General features: G+C 41.3%; 1 protein-coding gene across 1 annotated transcript in view; it reads right to left on the bottom strand.

The window, feature by feature from the left end:
• Positions 1-287: 287 nt before the first annotated feature.
• Prkar2a (protein kinase cAMP-dependent type II regulatory subunit alpha) overlaps positions 288-22,066 on the bottom strand; it is an 84,236-nt gene continuing 62,457 nt past the window's right edge. The window contains exons 9-11 of the mRNA XM_047563469.1: positions 7,037-7,102; positions 4,419-4,560; positions 288-3,843 (exon numbers count right to left, since the gene is read on the bottom strand). Coding sequence (XP_047419425.1) covers positions 3,710-3,843; positions 4,419-4,560; positions 7,037-7,102 — 342 coding nt within the window. The 3' untranslated portion in view covers positions 288-3,709. The remainder of the gene's footprint in view (positions 3,844-4,418; positions 4,561-7,036; positions 7,103-22,066) is intronic.

The raw sequence follows: 22,066 nt of genomic DNA, 5'->3' as shown, positions 1-22,066 counted from the left end.
TCTCTGGAGAATCCCTGAGTAGTACACATATCCAGGTCTCCTCCCTAATTTTCAAGGGCTCACACACCAATTCCAACAATGTATCTTCCTGATGAGTTCTGTGGTCTGTGAAGCCCTAAAAAGAGAGCACAAACACATGATACAAGACTGCACCAGGGACCTGGGATTGTGGCTCAGTGATAGAGCATTAGCACATGTGAAGCAATGGGTTCGATCCCCAGCACCACATAAAATTAAATAAACCAATAAAGAAAATTAAAAAAAAAAAAAAAGACTGCACCAAAAAATCAGACATGATTTGTCAGCCTTTATTAACCAAGAGTGAAATAGAGTACTACAGTTTTCTTTTTAAAAAACCCAACCTTGTTTATGGCAAACAATGATTAAATTCTGAATGACTTTTAGTTATATGTTCAATACCACAGAGCAAGGATTGATTGCTTTCTAATCACTTATTCTTCAAGATTAAAATACAAATGTAAAACAGGCTAAAATGAGATTCACCCCAATGATTTAAAAATAATTTCAATTTAAAGACACTTCAAACACTATGTGTAGAACTCAGGACCAAAAGATGACCTTAAAACATTTTTACCTTTGAGGTAGCACTATAATGCTGAATTAGATTTCTTTTATTACAATGAGCTTAAAAAAACAATGAGGAATCTAACCTTTGTTCAAGGTGGGCTAAATTGTTTTCTGCAAATCCCCCATGAGGTTAGTGACAGTTTTACCCCCTTTATTATTTTTTTTTAAAGTATAAAGATAGCCCTACAGTGTGTAAAAGGAAACCCATGGGAAGGCCGCTTCCCATAAAATAGACATTAGAATCACTGAGGAACATCAGCAGTCAAGACAGGAGGAATAAGAGGTAATCGTAGTGAAAAATCAAAACAACTCATACCTTGGCCAAGACTGGTTTACAGGTGCATGTCAATAACAAAAATTCCAACATCAGCCAACCGAAAACAAAGAATAAAAGATGACATTCATGGAACCTTTTCCTTTTTCTCTGTGCAAAATACTTTTTACTTTTTCTAAATGAGAGAAGACTGTACATTGTGACACGACATGAAATGCTGTGTGCCCAGGGTGCTGCTGGTTGCCAGCATCACCTCTCACTGACCACTCGACCACTGTAAGTGAGAACGTGGGCAAAAAGAGGATGGAAATAATGTCTTGTGACTGGAGAACTATTTTTTTGCCACTTTGCTGCTGAATTCACTCATTAAACTGCTCAAAAAAAAAAAAAAGTTCTACCCTGATTTCTGAGAATCTATAGCAATTATATGAAACACAATTATATATGAAAACTATGGACTAAAAAGACAAGAATTCATGAATCCTTCCTTCACAGAATTAAACCAAGAGATGAGAGTGAGTGGGATAAGCTGGCGATCAAAAGGAAGGACAATATTGCAAGCTAGACCTCAAGGCTCTCAGGAATATTCTCTACCATTCAGAATGAACAGAGCAAAGTCAGAAAAGAGGATGTGAAGCTCGTGTAACCCTTGGAAGCTCTAACAGGATTTTCCCAAGAGGCTCAGCTATCAGTGTAGGGCTTGCCTAGCACAATGGGGACACCTCAGCCCTGAGTCAAACTTGGTCTGCCACATTTGATTCTCCAAGCTGCAGAGAGATTTGGAATACTATCCTGGCACTGTGGTAATGGCTATGTCCTTTTTCATGCTGACCTCTGTCTTCCTCAGCAACACCCCCATCCCTTGCCACAGGGGCCTTATATTCAATGAGGGTCCAGAATGATGATCCACATGTTAGTCAGTAGTAGGAGCAGGAGGAGTTGGACCTGATGAGTTCTGTAACTCAGTGAATTAGGGGTGTCAAAGAGGGCTTGTGAAAGGAAAGACTAGACTGGGATATGTGAGAACTTATAGGAGTTAACTCTGACACAGGAACCACAGTCATCCCTATCCCAAGGCTGGCACAGAGGTAGGGGAGGGAGCATTAGCTCAGTGTTCAGAGTCTTCACAAACTCTGGGGCTGAACTACTAAGTCACTACTGAAGCCAAAGTACCTGTCACTTTTGCAAGAAACAGGTGTAGTTCTTGTCTATTAAAACTGCAAGACCTGCTTCCTGAATTGTTTAATAAAGCAACACTACAGAAAAGAAGAACCATAGGAAAATGTGGGATCACCACATGGGCATTCCCAGTGCTAGCTGCCTGGAGTATAAGTTACAGCCTTTCACAGTTCTGAGAGTTGCAATGTAAGTTGCCTAAGGCAATCTGAAGAGTTTTTCTGCTTTCACTTCATGGAACAAAAGAAAAAAGGAGGGATTATCAAGGTTGTGGTGGGTTACCCATTCTGGAAATCTCCTGGCCACAGTGTCCATGGAAAAAGCCGAGTCTAGCTTATATGGACAAAGAAAGGTGACTGGGTGGATTCCATCAATATCCATAAAATGAATGATTTGAATGCCAGCAAATAATCTCTCAGGGATTTACTGAGTTATACACATTTTAAAAGGTCTTATACATATTTTAGAAATGGCCTCTTGATTTAAAAGTTTTAAGTACAAGCTAAACATCTCTAAGGGGAATTTTCTAAATAGAGAAATATTTTTCTTACATTAAAAAAATTAGCTGCTGCTTCTATAAAGTTTAAAAATTGGTGGTTCAATAGCCAAGCTACACAAAAACTCTGGCATAGAACAAAAGAGCCCTCGGGGTAACAAACTCTTGTCAGGATACTGTCACTAGCCAGTAGTGGTAACTGGAAACAAGAAATGGCGGAAGTTGCTCAGGAAAGTATTTAGGTCAGAAAAAGCAATGGCACCTCCACATCCTGGTTTCTTATATCAGCACCATGCTCTAACCATTTGAGCTAACCTGGCTATGCCTGGCTTCTTACAAATGGATGACAATTCATTCATGCAAATTGCACAGAGATTAAACAAAACAAAACAACAACAAAAAAATCCTACTACAAAAAAACAAAAACAAACCCTTAACCCAGAAAAACCTTTCCTAGCTCTCTACAACTGGTAAAATTTGATGAATCCAGTTTCTGCTCTAACATGGGTCTCACTGATCTTAGTCTGTTTTGAAGTACTTTCCTGCTGGGCCCTAGATGCCTTCCCTAAGCATCACTGTGGGCTTGGAGATAGCTGTAATGTGTGCAGCTGTCAGAAGACTATACAATGCCACTGGACCACAGACCTCCATCACATCTGCCAATTTCTACTTGTAAAACTAAAGGCAGCAACTGTGAACACACTGTGGACTTTCTCAAAAGACAAATGAGGAGATTGAGGCTGTAATCTCCCTTGAGAAAGACTGGAGGAGGATGTCTACAGTTGTACAACAGGTTTCTGCAGACCTTATGGTAATTCCAAAAGCAACAGTAGCAGCAAGAAAGGAAAGGAGAATGTTTACACTTTGGACTTTGTATTAGGCACTTAAATTGTTGGAGAGACATGCCATTCTGAACCAAAGATGTGAAAACTGGGTTGGAGTAATCATTAAGTGGTCTAATAATGGGCTTTCAGAAGCAAAGTGGAGGTGTGGATCAAACCTCTCCCCATCTTTTAGTGCTGACTTTCAAGTTTTCTAAATGCCCATAACCACAGCAATGGCAGCGGCAGTGGCAACAATAGGAACAGTTTTGTCGTGTCTGTTTTCTGTGTGTGTTCTGTGGCTGACCGAAAGGTTTTGGTGTCACACTGAGAAGGCTCTGGGATGTGGCACATCTACTGCCCGGGGTCAATCAGATCCATGCTGGAGCCAAACATCTTCACCAGCTGTTCCTCATAGTGTGAGATGTTTCTCTTCATGATATCCATGCAGGGCCCCAGAAGCCTCTCAAATGCTTGAACATCCATAACTGCATTGTTAAAAAGAGGTGAGGGAGAGAATGAATTCTCTACATTAATAATTTAAGTCATTTTCCTCAAGCAGAACATTTCCTAAATATATCCACTCATGTTATAGGAGATTAGACTCTGGGATATTGGGTATGTGAATAAAGGGATGTTTCTATATGAAAGTAGCAAGACCGTGCCATTTAAGTTCAAGACTTGCAGAGTCCAGTGGCACATGCTTGCCCTGTTCCCCAATAGCCCTGGACATGTGCCTCTTTTCATATGCCTGGAGGGCCTGAATGCCTATCTTATTCACAGTGCCCAGTGCTCAGAAATATTCTCTAGGGTGCTGGGGGTACAGTTCAGCGATGAAGCATGTGCTTAGCATGTGCATGTGCAAGCCTTAGGTTTAATGCCTAGCACTCCCCCTCCCCCCTAAAAAGCATGCTGAAGGAATACATTCATTCATCTCTGGCTGGTCACACAAACTGTTCAGGCCTAGATGTGAGTGACAACTGGCAAAATAAGTCAAGGATTGCTGATGGGAAAATATACTGACATTGAAAAAAAGTATAAATGCATAAAGAATTTTTCTTACCTAAGCATTTGACATCTCCAACGGCATAAGCCGAAGCAGCTCTGGGTTTGTTGGTAACCAGTGCAAGCTCTCCAAAGTACTGCCCCTTATGGCAGCGGGCAATCTCAACCTCCTGGTTCCCACCATCCTTGTTTGTTTTAGTCTACAGACAGGTAAAGAACATGACCTGGGCTGACTGTAGAATCACAGCTGGTTATGTCCAATTGTACGCACTCACATTCCCTTCTCAGCACACTTAACACTAAGGAACTTACATTGCAGAAACTAACTGTATCATGTAAATTCCATGGACTAATTTTGTGGTCTGGTTTAATCAAGAGTTGGTTTTGGGGGCTGGGGCTGTAGCTCAATGGCAGAGCACTTGTCTAGCACATGTGAGGCACTGTGTTTGATCCTTAGCACCACATAAAAAAGTAAACAAATGGGGCTGGGGAGATATCTCAGTCGGTAGAGTGCTTGCCTTGCGAGCACAAGGCCTTGGGTTCAATCCCCAGCACTGCAAAAAAAACCAAAAAAAAAAAACAAAGGCATATTGTTGGGGCTGGGGTTATGGCTCAGTGGTAGAGAGCTTGTACCACATAAAAATAAATAAATAAAATAAAGGTATTATGTCCATCTACAACCAAAATAAATTTAAAAAAAAAAGAAAGAAAAAGGCATGTTGTCCATTTACAACTACTAAAAAAAAAAAAAAAAAAAAAAAGAGTTGGTCTTTACCTGGGACTTCATCCAAGTCCTAACAACTTTCAAGCATGGGCTAAATATCAACAGTAAGGTGTGTGAGGTGTACACTGTTGGAATATTATATATTTTCTGTAGAAAACCTCTCTCTCTCTTGATATATATATATGTATTCTCTAATCCCAAGTTTGTACTATTTGTCTTGGACTGTTCTTTTTTTTTTTTTTTCTTCCTTTCTTTTTGGTACCAGCAACTGAACTCAGAGCCACATGCCCAGCCCTTTTATATTTTATTTATTTATTTATTTATTTTTGTGGTATTAATGCATAAAGATCCCTAGCATTGAACCCAGGACCTTATGCATGCAAGGCAAGCACTCTATCAAGTGAGCTATATCCCCAGCCCTTTATATTTATTTTGAGACAAAGTCTTGCTAAGTTACTTAGGGCCTTGCTAAACTGCTGAAGCTGGCTTTGAACTTGTGATCCTCCTGCCTCAGCCTCTGAGTCACTGGGATTATAGACATGCACCACCTTGCTCAGTTCAAGAGTGCAGTTTTTTTTGTGGTGCTGGGGATTGAACCCAGGGCCTTGTGCTTGTGAGGCAAGCACTCTACCAATTGAGCTATCTCCCCAGTCCAAGACTGCATTTTTGAGAGCCCTCCAACTCCCCTTGCCAAGCTGCTATTGGTCCCACCCACCTAACAATATGCTAACAGAAAGTTCTAATGAACATTTGAGAAATGTAAAAACATATTAGAAGTCCGAAAACTATAAGAAAAAAACCCCAAACATTTCAAACTACTGTTTGATGTGAAACAACAGGTCTATTTTATTCTATTTATTTATTTATTTATTTTGGGTGCTGGGGATCGAACCCAGGGCCTTGTGCTTACAAGGCAAGCACTCTACTGACTGAGCTATCTCCCCAGCCCCAACAGGTCTATTTTAAATTAGGAATCATGCTACCTTATAGACAGTAATAATCAGTTTTCTTTCTCCATACTTATTAGACTTTACTAAATACATTTTGCAAAGGTCTAATAATAGGTTGATTTAGTATTAGAGATAACTCACTATTTTAACAAATTCTATGTTCTTTAAGAAAATAAAGAAAGAAGGCAATCTTGTAATGATGGATTGATCAGTAAGACTCACTCCCTCCACTTATAGGTAATCAGTTTTCTAGTTCTCCCTATTCATCAAATGGTCATAATAATAATATCCTGGAGATCTTCCCTTGGCAGTAGGAAGTTTTCTTCATATTCGCCCAGATATGTACATTTTTGGGGGAGGGGTTACTGGGGACTGAACCCCAGGGGCACTTAACCACTGAGTCACATCCCTAGCCCTTTTAAATATTTTATTTAGAGATAGGGTCTCACTGAATTGATTAGGGCCTTGCTAAGTTGCTGAGGCTGACTTTAAAATAGTGATCCTCCTGTCTCAGCCTTCTGAGCTTCTAGGATTACAGGCATGTGCCACTATACATAGCTCCATATGTACTTATTATTATATAATTTCCCTATTTTCTTTTAGGATTTTTATCTTTTTCATATTTATATGGAGGATAATATTTCTTATATCATTTTTAAAAATATTTTTTAGTTGTAGATGGACACAATGCCTTTATTTATTTTTATATGGTGCTGAGGATTGAACCCAGTGCCTCACACATACTAGGTGGGCACATTACCACTGAGCCACAACCCCAGCCCATCCTCATATCATTTATTACCTGACAAATGTAAAGAGAGTAGAACAAGAGGAAATAAATATACTAAATCCATACCAATGGATAGGCTTAAACATATGTCTCTGGCAGTAACAATGATGGCTTGATACACTAAACACATTTCACATTATTTAAAGCAAACAGTTACTTTCCGTGTGTACACCCTGGCACCTGGATCTTTGCACCATCTCACAGAAACTCACCTTGCTTCTAATCAAGATGCTCACTTCACCAGATTCTATGATGTAAAAGCTATCAGCCTTTTCACCCTAAAAGAGAAAGAGGTCAGGTCAGAGTCATAGAGGGCACTGAAGTAAACCACAAATAGACTGTTTTCTCATTCCCTGAGCTCTGATCTGTACTTATTTCCAATTCTGCAAATAAATCAATGGCTAACAAATTTATAACAAGAGGATCTTGGGGAGCAGGGACATTAACCCAACTACGATACCTCTCAAATACTCACATTTATGTCCATAAATATGCCCAGTGCATAGAGTATTGCTGCTGATAGCTTATGTTGGTCTGCTACTGAAACCTAAGAAGGGGCCAGTAACTAAGAATGCTGCAGATCAGTGCAGCATCCTGGTTACACCTGAGTAGGGCATCCAGGGATAATCTTGATCATCAAACAAGAAAACAGCATTGATCTGAAAGGCACTGCCTTGGTGAAGAAGATACTTTGATGCCACCTTATAAGCCTCAGGCTTTTCATTTGCTTGCTTTGATTTCAAACCACCTGGTTGAATCGGTCATTCAGACAACTTAACAAATAATTTACTAAGTACTTTCTATGTGCTAGGCATTGTCCTCAGCATGTAAGATATAATCAGTGGATACAACAAATATCCCTACACTTGTGGAATGTACAATCTGGTAGGATAAACAAATTACAAACAACTAACATAATGAATCAGTAAATAGTATTGCTGTGTTGGAAGATGGTTAAGTAGTACAGGAGAAGAGGATGGGGAATATGGGCTCTGGAGTGCTGGGGAAGGGGCTGTCTAATGTATATATAAGGGGTTTCGTTGAGAAGGTGAGATCTGAGCAACAGCTAGAAGGAGGTGAAACTTAGCAAGCAGACATGGGAGAAGAAGCTTTCAGGCACAACTCAGTTTTTGACCCTTTTACTACCCAAGTGAGCACCATACACAGCTGACATTGACATTCCTGAGTTAATCTAATCCCAGGACACACCCATATCATTGCTCCATGTAAGTAAAAACCACAGCTTCCTAAAGGGGTTTCTGTGCTGCCATATTGGATAGCCAAATCACCAGGAGTTCTAACATTACGAAAAGAACTACAGTATGGAAGCTGACAAAAGATGGGGAGCCATGAGGAAAACCAAGGAGCCAAAGGAGGGTCACCAAGAGGACAGGCTATTTCTAGGTCTAAGAATAGTTTCATAAAGGATGAAATTCTAGATATAAGAACAGAGTTTCATCAGTGTTTAGTGCTGCTGGGAAATCAAGAGTAAGAAAGATTCAAAATGTGTGGAAGCATACTGGTAATCAAGAGAGGATGGGGAGTGGTAGAAGATTAGCAAAAGTGGCAGATGGTGAAGCATGGTGCCTTCCTATGTATAACATCCATAATTTAAAGTGCTCAAATTTCAAAGTTATAGCTTGATTAAATTTTACATGTATATAAACCTGTGTGGCCACTCTAGATCAAAACAGAAAAAACTTTCATCCTCCAAAGGTTTCTTCTGGAGTTCTTAGTCAAAACTACCACCAAAAATCCATGAGGTAACTACATCTAATTTCTGTCCTCATGATTTAGTTTTGGCTGTTCCTTAATGTCATAGAAACAGAATTGTACAATCATTTTTGTTTCTGGCTTCTTCTAATCCATGATATTAGAAAGCAATTTCAAGGTGCCTGGCTATAAAAGGAATTAGATAGGTTAGTAGCTATAGGAGAAACAAAGTGAGAAGAGGAGTGTGCATGTGCTCAGGAGAGACTCAGATATGTCTACCGGAAAGGAGGAGGAATCAGGGGAGCTCATATAGAAAAGAATCTGTTATTGTTGCCGTGTATTCCAAGCAGGCACTCTGGTGAGAATTTTATGTGTATTAGATCATTCCACTGCCAAAGAAGTCTGATAAAGTGAGTACAATTACCACCCATTTTTATGGCCTGGTTTCTTTAGCAGCTCTTTGGCCTTGGAGGTAGGGAGAATAGCCAGTGGATTCATTTTTGAGAGGACATGGGGAAGAATGTTACCTAGAACATGTGAGGAACAAATAGGCCTCAGTAGAAAATAGTTCCTCTTTCTCTGGACCACAGCAAGGGCAGAGAAAGGACTCCGGTTTCTTTAACTTTTTTGATTTGCTAATACCTCATTTAAAAAGGGTTAGGATACCTCACAAACAACGCAAGAAAAAAAAAACTTTAAATAATACCATCTATGATCACACAATTGGCTGAAAATAATCTAACTTTGGGACATCTGGGGGATGCAGTGTTTAATATTTCCAGCCTTGTGAAACTGCCTGGTTAGGATGGGAGAGAGATGGGCCAGGACACACACTTCCTGTCTGCCTTGCTGCCATGTGACAGACATTCCACATGAGCTGGCTGTTTAGACTTTGTAGGATTCTGCAGGGCAGACAGAGCAGAATAGGATGACTACCTAGTAGAAAAAAACCAAAAACTTATTATAAGAGTATCCTGCTTTACCACTCTGGAAGGCAGTATTCCTTAGAAAACTTGGAATGAAACCACCATTTGACCCAGCTATCCCACTCCTTGGTTTATAGTCAAAGGACTAAAAATCAGCATACTATAGTGATGCAGCCACATCAATGTTTATAGCAGCTCAATTCACAATAGCTAAATTGTGGAACCAACCAAGATGTCCTTCAGTAGATGAATGGATAAAGAAACTGTGGTATATATACACAATGGAATACTACTCAGCCTTTAAGAAGAATAAAATTATGGCATTTGCAAGTACATGGATGGAGTCGGAGAATATCATGCTAAGCGAGATAAGCCAAGCCCTCAAAACCAAAGGCCAAGTGATAAGTAGATGCTGATACATAACAGGAGTGGAAGTAAGGAAATATTGGAGGAACTGTGGATTGGGCAGAAGGAAAGAGGGGAGGGGAGGGGACAGGGAGGTGGGAAAGACAGTGGAATGAGATGGACACCATTACTCTATGTATATGTATGACTACACAAATGGTGTGACTCCACATTCTGTACAACCAGGGAAATGAAAAGCTGTACTCCATTTGTGTACAAGGAATTGAAATGCATTCTGCTGTTATGTATAACGAAATAGAACAAATTAAAACATAAAAGAATAAGGTGCAAAAGAAGTAAAAAATAAAATAAAGAGTATTCTGCTTTTCAAGTTTTTGATTATACTAGTAGGCTCTGAATACAAATCTCATAGGAAGACCACTGAATGCCACATTTCTACATTCAGGAGTTAAAAAAAAATCAAACAGCACTGTATTTTACTTATTTGTGAACATACTCCAGGTACCTTCAAAAACAGATTCTGAATGTCTACTATATGCCAGGTACTGACTAGGTTAAGACAAACATTCTGAAATTCACTGGGCCTTATTAAATACATACTTTTTCATAAATGATGATCCTACCACAAGAATGATTAACAAAACAAAACAAAACACCTAATATCAGAACATGGAATCTTTTTGGTTTAAGGAATTTTTTTTTTTGGTACTGGGGCTTTAACACAGAAACTCTTAACCACTGAGCTACATCCCCAATCCCTTTTGCTTGCTGGGACACTAAGACACTAAGTTGCTTAGGGCCTTATGAAGTTGCTGAAACTGACTTAGAACTTGGGATTCTCCCACCTCAGCCTCCAGAGTCACTGTGCCACTATGCTTTTCTTTTTTTGGCAGGGCGGTGTACACCAGGGACTGAACTCAGGGGCACTTGACCACTGAACCACATTCCTAGCCCTATTTTGTGTTTTATTTAGAGACAGGGTCTGAGTTGCTTAGCACCTTCCTTTTGCTGAGACTGGCTTTGAACTTGAGATCCTCCTGCCTCAGTCTCCTATGCCAATGAGATTACAGGCGTGCACCACCATGCCCAGCTGAAACATGTTTTTTGTATAGTATAAATGAGCTTATGTCCACATTATTCTGAGAATGAGCAAAATATTCCAACAATTAGTTAAACTATGCAAATAGTGCAACAAGGAACATAAAAACAGGTGCTGATACACTTGGAACAGACTTAACAAGAGAAACTCTCAAGGGGACACCTGGCCAGGGACTCACCTGACAGCACAAATATGGTCTGGAGAACACCAGAGACAGATTGAGTTACACATTAGGATCCCACCTTCCCCTGCAACTGGCAGTAATTTTTTATTTTCCTGCTGTATCCAGGCCCCAGCTGGACATTTGGGATAAACAAGGCATCCACTGTCAAGTACAACTCACAAATACAAAACAGTTGGGGTGCAGAAAGAAGTTAGTGGCAAGTTGGTATTGCAGTGACAGTAAGGAAACAGATGTTCAAGGGGACTTAAGAAAGTTTCCAAATGCTAAAGATCAATGTGCTTTTTTTGTTTGTTTGTTTTTGTGTGTGTGTACCAGAGACTGAACCCAGGGGCACTTAACTACTGAGCTACAACCCCAGCCCTTTTTATTTTTTATTTTGCAACAGTCTCCCTAAGTTGCTTAGGGCTTCAATAAGTTGCTGAGGCTGGCTTTGAACTTTTGATCCTCCTGTCTCAGTCTTCCAAGTCATTGGGATTATAGATGTGTACCACCATACACAGTCTAAAGATGAATATTTATAGATAAGACTAAAAATATTACATTCTAAAACTTGAGGAATATAACAAAATCTTTTATCTTTAAATGCCCATAAAGGAAAAGAAGATGGCTAAAAGAGCTAAGCAGTCTACTCCCGAGAATAAGAAAAACATAATAAAAAGAAAATAGAAGGAAAGAAACACTAATTTAAAATAATGAAATAAAAAACAAACAACCAAGCCAAATAGGATGGCACATTTACAATCCCAGCTATTTAGGAGGCTGGGACAGTGGGATCACTTGAATCCAGGCGTTTGAGACCAGCCTGGGTAACATAGTGAGAACTTATCTCAAAAAAACAAAACAAAACAAACTAAAAAGGGTGGTTCTTCAAAAAGACTGAAAAAGAGGAAGGCTGCATTCCTAGTTACTCCATGGCTCAGAATTCAAGCAGAGAGTGGTGCTTCTCAGCAAAGTGGGTGAAAAACGGAATTCATTGAAATTCAGTACTGGATTGTTAGAGATTTTTTTTTTTTTTTTTTGCGGTGCTGGGGATTGAACCCAGGGCTTTGTGCTTGCAAGGCAAGCACTCTACAAACTGAGCTATCTCCCCAGCCCTTGTTAGAGATTCTTAAAGACTCAGAAATTTGAGTACCTTGAACAAAGGACAAGAAAGAAAACACTGTAGCTAAGCTGGTGGTGGTAGTGGCAGCAATACTGGTTCACTAGAGGACGGAAAACACAGAAACAAATTTGGCAAGGAAAAACCTGTGGAACAGAAAAGTAGTCTTAGATGAACCAGAGGCTGCACAGTAAACTGGTGTTTGAAAAGTGCTGTTTCTTAACTGGTGAGGCAAGGAGACTCTTTGAGGCCATGCTGCAGCTTGCTGTTGCTCAAGCCCAAGAGATGATAGCACATATTGCCATCCTGTCCTGGCAACTGCCAACAGGGTAGCAGAGGGTGTACCTAGCAGAACATGATTTAAAAAGGTACAGATGAACCCAGGGGGATTCAAGTCAGAGATATGGAGTGGCGTGCAGCTCACCTTCCCTTTGAGCCTGGTGGTTCGTTCCCATGGCCAGCTCAAAATAGTTGGAAAACTGAACAGGTTGGTGTGATTACACTCAAGGATTTCACTGAGTCTGGAAAATCAACATTAGTGGGCGGAGGAGTGTGCAAGATCCCCCACACTACTGAAAGAATTCTCAGGAGACCTCTAAAATCCAAAGGCCCAGTAGAGATCGGCATTTGCCCAGCCCTAGGGATGTGTTGATCTAATCTCTTCAGAACAGATAACAAGGAAGGCCCGATTAGAGCTAAACTCCAGGAGCCAGAACTTCCCATTTAAACTCTGTAGCAGCCCCACTCTGGGAGCACATCAATTTAGTCTGTCAAAGCAAAACTCCAGTTGATACTATTCCCTTTCTATCTTACCTTACAGTGGTGGGAAGGGAAGTTGAGAGATATTTCAGCCAGCTACAATTCCAAGCCAGTCCACCTGGCAGCTTGGTAAGCAATAAAGAAAAGAAGGTTTAACAACTTTCTGCCCTTACTCTAAGGGGTACACAGTCCAAGAAATGGAAAGAAGGGTATTTGGCATAAGCAATGAACATCCATCTTTATCAACAGTTTTGCCCACCTCAACACAGATAATTCTTTAAGAATATTCTTAATTTTTTATTAAGAATTCCCTCCCCCAGAGTTCATGCTGTGATGATTGGTCTGTAGATAGACATACATATATATACTTTTTTTTCATTTTTATCATTTTTTAATGTTTATTATTTTTCTTTGTTTTGTCTTTTGAGAGTTAGGGTTTGTTTTGTTTATTTGGGGTATTTGTTTCTTTTCCTTCTAAGAGTCAATTTCTCTTGTTCTCTTTTATTTTTTTCTCGTCCTCCTTTATAGCCATCACTTGCTACATCTTTTCTGCCTTCTCTCTGTCCACAATTTTGATTATTCTAAACTTTCTTTTACTGTCTATCACTTTTAAAAATTCTTAATTGTTAGGTAGAACTTGACCCAGGCAACGCCATTTTGAAATATATCTTCCATCATAGAACAATAGTCACCTAATGGTCATTCTGACCCAGCCTCATCTAAACCCCAGACAATACTCCATCATTATACAAAGAAACCACAAGCAATACTTCATCATCTTGAAAAGAAAGGAAATTGTTATCTGGGATTACATCCTGAAAAACACCTAGTTACATATGAAGGTGACACCACAAGAACCCTGCCCTGACAACCCCCTAGCAACAGTCAACCTCACAGCAAAAATTCCCCTCTTGATCAGTCCCCTGTATTTACCCAAGGCTATAAATGGAAGAGTTTCAGTCTCTACCAGGGCCCCCTTGGCAGGTTTATTCTGAATAAATCTATGCTAACCTGTATTATTGTTGAGCCACCTCTCTTCCCTATTTGTTCATTCAGTTCTTTCCTTACATTAATGAGGTATATTTTTTGATATCTTTTAGAACTATCGGTCTACATAATTCCTGCCCCCACCATTCATGTTGTTGTGGTCATTAGTACTGTGTATGGCACAGTTGATACCTGATATTTACATTAATGCCAGATGCAGTTCATGGCAATTGCTAACCTGCCACTCCTGTTTTTGTGGTAATTAGTATTGTAGAAGTCATAGTAAGCACCTGGTATTTATTTTAATGAGGTATATCATTTGCTGCTGTTGCTGCTGTTGTTTGCTTCCCCCTTTTCTGTGAAGTGCTAGGAAATCTACTGGGTCACTATGAGCTCACAGGATAGAGACTGTGCTGCTGAGCTACAGTTAAAACTAAGTCTTGATTCACAAACTAACGGTGCTCAAACTTCAAAGATACTTTTTTTGTTAATTGAAAAATTTTTTTTGTAGTTGTAGGTAGACAGCATGCCTTTATTTATTTTTATGTGGTGCTAAGGATCGAACCCAGTGTCTTACACGTGCTACTGAGCTACAGCCCCAGCCCCCTCAATCTTACTTTAATACAAAGAATAGGGGGGACAAACATCCCAAACCAATGACCAGGTCACAAGAGGGAAGAGCTGAGGGGGAAACTTAGGTTCATGAACATCTACTCCTACAATAAAAACTGAGAGAATCAACACAAGGGCTGTGGATACCACATATATGAAGGGTCTAAAACTAGATCACTCTCATACCTTTACAATATACAGTTGTTAAGTGAAGATGTGCAATAACAGAAGATGTACCCCACATACACTACTGTATATAACACAATTGCCAGATCTGTAAGAACAGTCCCACTCTTGTGAGGCCTACAAGGAAAGTGGGATTCCTAAGCTCTGACACAATATACATTATATCAAAATACACTAATCATCATCAAAAGATGAACAGGGCAACTATACCACAAAACTCAGTTGGAAATATATTGAAAAATTCACAACATGACACCCCAGAATGCTTTGTTAAGAGAAGGCCATGTCCTTAAGAGACTCACATATAAGAGTAGGAAGAGAGTCAGATGTGTAATCCTAGCAACTTAGAAGCCTGAAACAGGAGAACTACAAGTTTGTGGTCTTTTTTTTTTTTTTTTTTTGGTGCTGGGGATCGAACCCAGGACCTTGTGCTTGCCTTGCTACCGACTGAGCTATCTCCCCAGCCCCTGTGGTCAGTCTTGATAACTTGATGAGACCCTGTCTCAAAATAAAAAGGGGCTGGTGTTGTAGCTTAGTGGTAGAGCACTTGCCTAGTATGTGTGAAGTACTGGGTTCAATCTTCAGCACTACATAAAAATAAATGAATAAAATAAGGGTATTGTGTCCATCTACAACTAAAAAAATATTAAAAATAAAAATAAATAAAAATAAAAAGGGACGGGATGTATGTAGCTCACTGGTAAGAATGCGCCTGGGTTCAATCCTCAGGACTGCCTCCCCCCCCACACACATACACAAATGGGAAGAGAAATTCATCCCAAAAGATGAACAAAACACAACACAGGAATACAATTATGAAAAAACAAGGTAACATGACCCCCTCCAAAAGTTCATAATTCACCAGTATCTGACTTCAAAGATAGTGAAGTAGATGGAATAGCAGATAAAGAATTAAAAAGAATGATCAATGAACTTCTAGAGAACATAGAAAAACAACTGAATGCATTACAGAAGTAAATACAGTATATGAATGATAAATTTAATAAGGAGATAGAGATATTGAAAAAGAACCAAATAGAAATCTTGGAAATGAAAAGCACAATAAATCAAATAAAATATTCAGTTGAAATGCTAACAGACCAGACCATAGAGAAGATGAAATTTCAGAGCTGGAAGACAAAGTGGCTAACCATGAGCATTCATTCAGACAGCATTAAAGAAAAGAAAATAGGTGGGCACAGTGGCGCACGCCTGTAATCCTAGTGGCTTGGGAAGCTGAAGCAGGGGGATTGCAAGTTCAAAGCCAGTCTTGGCAACTTACCTAAGCCCTAAGCAACTCAGTGAGACCCTATCTCTAAATAAAAATACAATAAAGGATTGGGGAAATGGCTCACTGGTTTAAGCACCCCTAGGTTTAATCCCTGGTACTGAAAAAGGAAAAAGAAAAGTAGTAATCACAAACAGAATAAATGTGGCAGGCCTGGTGGCACATGCCTGTAATCCCAGTGACTCAGGAGGCTGAGGCAGGAGGTTCAAAAGTTTGAGGCCAGCTGGGTACAGTGGCTCAAACATGTAATCCCAGCAACTCAGAGGCTGAAGCAGGAAGATCATGCCAGCCTCAGCAACTTAGCAAGGCACTAAGGAATTTAGTGAGAACCTGTCTCAAAATAGAAAATAAAAACAATTCTGTATTATTATACAGAGGTGTTTATTAATTCCTGTCATTTAAATTTATTTCTGATGTTTAATTTGATCCTATTTCCCATTTGTTTAGTAACTCTTCCAATGAGATTTGTTCATGTGTGAACTCTGGAGTTAGTGTGTTTGTGGGGTTTATTTCTTTTTTTTTAAACTGGGGTTGGGCCCCATTGAGCTACATACCTAGTCTTTTTTTTTTTTTTTTTTCATACCTAGTCTTTTTAATTTTTATTTTGAGACAGGGTCTCACTAAATTGTTGAGGCTGGCCTTGAACTTGTAATCCTCCTGCCGTAGGCTCCCAAGTCCCAGGGGTTATAAGCAAATGGATCAACTCTCTAATTAAAAGACACAGGGTGGGAGAATGGATTAAAAAGCAAGAACCAACTATACTCTGTTTGTAAGATACTCATCTTACAGGCAAACACAGCCACAGACTGAGACTGAAAGAATGAAAATTGATATACCATGAAAATGGGGCCCCCAAACAAGCAGCAGTAGCTACTCTTATATCCAAAGCAGGCTTTGATGCAAAATTAACCCATAGGCAAAAAAGGTCACTTCATACTGGTAAAGGGAACAATCCAATGGGAAGATAAAATAATAAATATTTATATCCCAAATGTCAGTGCACCTAAAATTATTTAACATAGAGACTCAAATAGACTCCAGTATACTGGGTGATTTCAATATACCTCTCATCAACCAATTGGTCATCCAGACACAAACAGCAGAGACTATTTAGACTTTAAAAATCTTATAAATCAAATAGGCTTACAAAAGACATTAATAGGCAGGTGTGGTGGCACACAGCTGTAATCCCAGCAATTTGGGAAGCTGAGGAATAAGCCAGTCTCAGCAACTTAGCAAGGCTTAAAGCAACTTAGCAGACCCTGTCTCAAAAAAAAAAAAAAAAAAAAAAAAAGGCATCTATAGAATATTTCAATCAACAAAAGTTGAATTCAACTTTTTTCTCAGCTCTCGTGGAACCTTCTCCATTTAAAACAGACCATACTTTAGGACTCAAAACAAGTCTGAGCAAATACAAGTTAAGTCCTTATGTTTCTTCTGATCATAATGGAATAAGATTAGAAATTAGAACCAAAAAATAAATAAAAAACAAAAGGGGCTGGGGAGATAGCTCAGTTGGTAGAGTGCTTGCCTTGTAAGCACAAGGCCCTGAGTTCGATCCCTAGCACCCAAAAAAAAAAAAAAAAAAAAAAAAAAAAAAAAACAAAAGAATGGGTAACAAAAGAAACCAGGGGAGAAAATTGTAAATTCTTAGAATCAAATGAGAATACTGATACAACATATCAGTACCTCTGGGACACTACTGAAAGTAAGGTTTAAGAGGAAATATAGATGTAAGAGCCTATATAAGAAAATCAGAATGATCCCAAATATACAACCTAATGAAGCATCTCAAAAACCCTAGAAAAATAAGAACCAACCAAGTCCAAAACCAGTAGAAGGAAGGAAATAATTAGAATCAGAGCCAAGATCAATGAAATAGAGAATAAAGCAATATGAAGGATCAATGAAACAAAGAGTTGGTTCTTTGAAAAGATAAATTAGATAAAACTCTTGCCAAACTAAAGAAGGAGGCTGAGATAGGAGGATACCAAGTTCATAGCCAGCCTCAGCAACTTAACAAGGCCCTAAGCATGATCAAGTTGGTATCATTCCAGGGATGCAAGAATGATTTAATATATACAAATCAATAAATGCAAATCACAACATAATGACAGAATTAAGGAGAAATATATAGTCATTTTAGTCAATACAGAAAAAGTCTTTGACAAATTCAGCACCCATTTATGATAAAAACACTGAAGAGACTGGAGAAAGAAGGTATTGACTCCATTTACCTCATTATTTCCCTTTCTATTTTTCCCCTGCCCCTCCCCCTTTTCTTTTCTTTTCTTTTTTTTTTTTTTTTTGCGGTGCTGGGGATTCTCCCTCTTTTCTTAAAATGGAGTCCAACAGGCTTCTCTTCCTGAAAGTCTGCTTCCCGCTGGCGAGTTTAGCCACCCAATTAGGTATCAACAGTCCCACCCTGGGCCCTATCTGACCTATAGGCAAATGCCTTGCTGGCAATATGCAGATAGCATAGTTAGTTCACTTCCGAGACTGTATATAAGGCAACGAACTTTTCTAATAAAAGATCCCTCGCCCCCCTACTGGCAGCAAGTCTCTGTTCATTCTTTCATTGGTGCCGAAACCCGGGACAGGGTCCCCTTCTACATTGAAGGCCCCTGTTCCCTTTCGCCTTCTGGAGACCTCCTGCCCACGTCCGCCCTTTCAGACGCTGGCTCCCGCACTCACCACCGGCCATCACCTAGGTAAGCCCCCATGCAAGCGTCAACCCCATTCGAGCTATAGTGGGACTCTTGACTGTTATCGTCAGGCAAAGTCCTGATGCTCCTCTGGGGTGGGGACCACACCCCACCACGATCTTTATGGTCTCGGTGGACCCTCCGACGGCTTGCTATTCTCATCTGCTTTGGGGTGTGAGGAGTCTATGATAAGTGAAGACTTTCATTTTCTCCCGTTCTTTCCTTTCACTCTGCCCTTCCCTTCTCCTCCTAACCAGAAAATCCTAGTACTAGGTTCCCTGTGGCCCCGGCACTTCGCCTCCGGCTCTCAGCCAAAAGGATCTGGTGTACGGGTGACAACCCCTACCCACTTCCTTTTCCTGACTCCCTTCTACGAGTCACACGGTCGGCGGGGGATCTTTGGAGGATGCTCCTTAGGTTTCCCCTGACCGTTTCTGGCCCAGGATTTTCCCCCTCTTCCTCTGTCCTCCTCACTCTCCCCTCTCCCTCCTCTCAATATGGGAGCTTCTTCATCTCTTCCGGACACCTTACCCCTCAAATGCCTCCTCCAGAACCTCGCTTCACTCTCCCTCACACCGGACATTAAGCCCAAACTTTTGATCAAATTTTCCACTCAAGATTGGCCTACCTATCCCTTAGATAATGGAAGCCATTGGCCCCCAGAGGGCTCCTTGGACCCAAATTTAATTTGGGACCTTTTCAACTATTGCCAGCGACTGAAAAAGTGGAGGGAGATTCCCTATGTTGAGGCTTTTAACCTGCTTAGACAATACCCCAGACTCTGCTTCTCCTGCCCCCCTGCTCAGGTTCTCCTTGCCTGCAAAGCACCCTCTGCCTCCGTCCCGCCCCTCTCCCTGCTCCCTGCCCCTCTGACTCTTCTGCCTCTTTTGAACCCCTGCCCTACAGACTTCCCCCTTTGGCTCCCACTTCCCCTCCTCCCCCTTCGGCCCCGCAGCCACAGCCCCACCCCTCAGGGACTCCCCCTCCTTCTGACTCTTTCAGTCCCCCCATTACTCGATCTAGGGGACCTCCTCCTACCCCCCTTATGGTGGCCCCCCTCCGTGAAGTGGCTGGAGCTAAAGGTGTGGTTAGGGTTCATGTGCCCTATTCCTTGGCTGATCTAACCCAATTAGAAAAAAGACTAGGCTCCTTCACCACCGATCCTACTACCTACATCAAGGAATTCCAATGGGTGCTCCAAGCATATAGCCTAACACACCATGATATCTTCATGCTCCTAGCCAACACTCTTCTCCCCGAGGAACGCCGCAGGGTCTGGGACACTGCCCAAACCCATGCCAATGATACCCACCGTATAGATCCCAACCACCCACCCGGCCCACACGCAGTCCCTGAACAAGACCCAAATTGGGATTACAATACAGCTCAAGGAATCCAGGCCCGAGACCACTTTGCCTCTTGTCTGGTAGTCGGCCTTAAAAAGGCTGCCTGCAAAATTGTTAATTTTCAAAAGATTCAGGAAATAATTCAGAGGAAGGAGAAGACTCCATCCGAGTTTTTGAACAGGCTGACCCAAGCCCTCCTGCAGTATACCAATTTAGACCCCACTTCAGATGATGGCTGGCATGTCCTTATGATGTATTTTTTGGCCCAATCCTGCCCTGACATTAAAGCCAAATTAAAGAAGCTGGAGCAAGGCCCCGCCATCCCGCAAACTGAGATTTTATCAGTGGCTTTCAAAGTCTTCCATAACTGGGAGGAGGAAAACGAACACCGGAAACAGAGGGCTGATCAAGCCAACTTTCAAATGTTGGCCCAGATCATGAAAACCTCCCCTGGGCATTCTCCTATTTCATCTAACCCCAAGCCTCCACCGGGGGCCTGCTTTAAATGTGGCAAGGAAGGACATTGGTCAAAGTCTTGCCCCTCTCCTAGGCAAACCAACACGCCGTGCCCGAAATGCCAAAAGAGGGGACATTGGGGCTCTGATTGCCCACTCACCCGAAGGGGTGGATGGTCAAACAACCCTCAGCCACCCAAAACGCAGCAACCATCTGTGGTGGGACTGGCTGAAGAGGATTGACGGGGCCGTGGGTCCTTCCCAACCATGCCTATAACTAAACAGGAACCCAGGGTAACCATAACTGTGGGCGGTCACCCCATTTCCTTCCTCCTGGACACTGGAGCCACTTTTTCGGTCTTGAGGGAGTTTCGGGGCCCCACCAAACCCAGCAGCTCTCCTATAGTCGGGGTAGGAGGAAAACAAATCTTTCCCCAAAGGACCCCCCTTTAACTTGTTATATCCAAGATGCCCACCTTCCTTTCTCCCACTCCTTTTTAGTCATGCCCCAATGTCCTATTCCATTATTAGGGAGGGATATCTTCTCCCTACTGAATGTTTCTATCACCATGCCCCCCTCCCTCTCACCAACGACCTCCTTCCTTCTGGCTCTTATTTCGGAGGATCACAATTCTAGGGGTCACAATTCTATACCAGAGACCCCCCTTCCCATTTTAACACACCCTGTTAACGACGTGGTATGGGACATCACCAGCCCTTCTGCTGCCCATTGCCCACCAATATCCATAAGGCTGAAGGATCCCTCTAAATTCGTACATCAGGCCCAATACCCCCTGAGTACCACCGCCCTCTTCGGGCTTCAACCTATCATTGAGGACCTTTACCAAAAAGGATATCTCCGCTATACGCACTCACCCTTCAACACCCCCATCCTAGCAGTCAAAAAGGCAAATGGAACGTATCGTATCGCCTAGTTCAAGACCTCTGCATGATCAATACTGCTGTTGTTCCCATTCATCCCTTAGTCCCTAACCCCTATACTTTGTTATCCCAGGTCCTGGCTTCCTCTACGCACTTTTCGGTCTTAGATCTGAAGGATGCCTTTTTTCCATCCCTCTTGACCCTTCTTCCCAGGACATTTTTGTTTTCACTTGGACTGACCCCCACACGCGACACTCTGAGCAGCTTACTTGGACTGTCCTCCCCAGGGGTTCCGTGATAGCCCCCACATTTTTGGACCTTAAGGTCTTCCATACATCGCACCCCAAATCTATTCTCCTGCAATATGTAGATGACCTCTTACTCTGCAGCCCCTCCTGGGAACAATCCCAGACACTGCCTCACTCCTCAATTTCCTGGCTGACAGGGGGTATCGCGTATCCCTTCCAAAGCTCAAATCTCCTTCACAACCGTGACATATTTAGGCTTTCAATTATCTCCACAGAGGAAGGCAATAACCTTAGACAGGAAACACCTCCTACTTTCCCTTCCTGTCCCAAATACCAAGGCAGAAATCTTGAACTTCCTGGGACTGGCTGGATATTTTAGAGCCTGGA

This window comes from Sciurus carolinensis, chromosome 9 (assembly GCF_902686445.1).
Source record: "Sciurus carolinensis chromosome 9, mSciCar1.2, whole genome shotgun sequence".
Lineage (NCBI taxonomy): Eukaryota > Metazoa > Chordata > Mammalia > Rodentia > Sciuridae > Sciurus > Sciurus carolinensis.
This window is presented reverse-complemented; position numbering and strand designations above follow the sequence as displayed.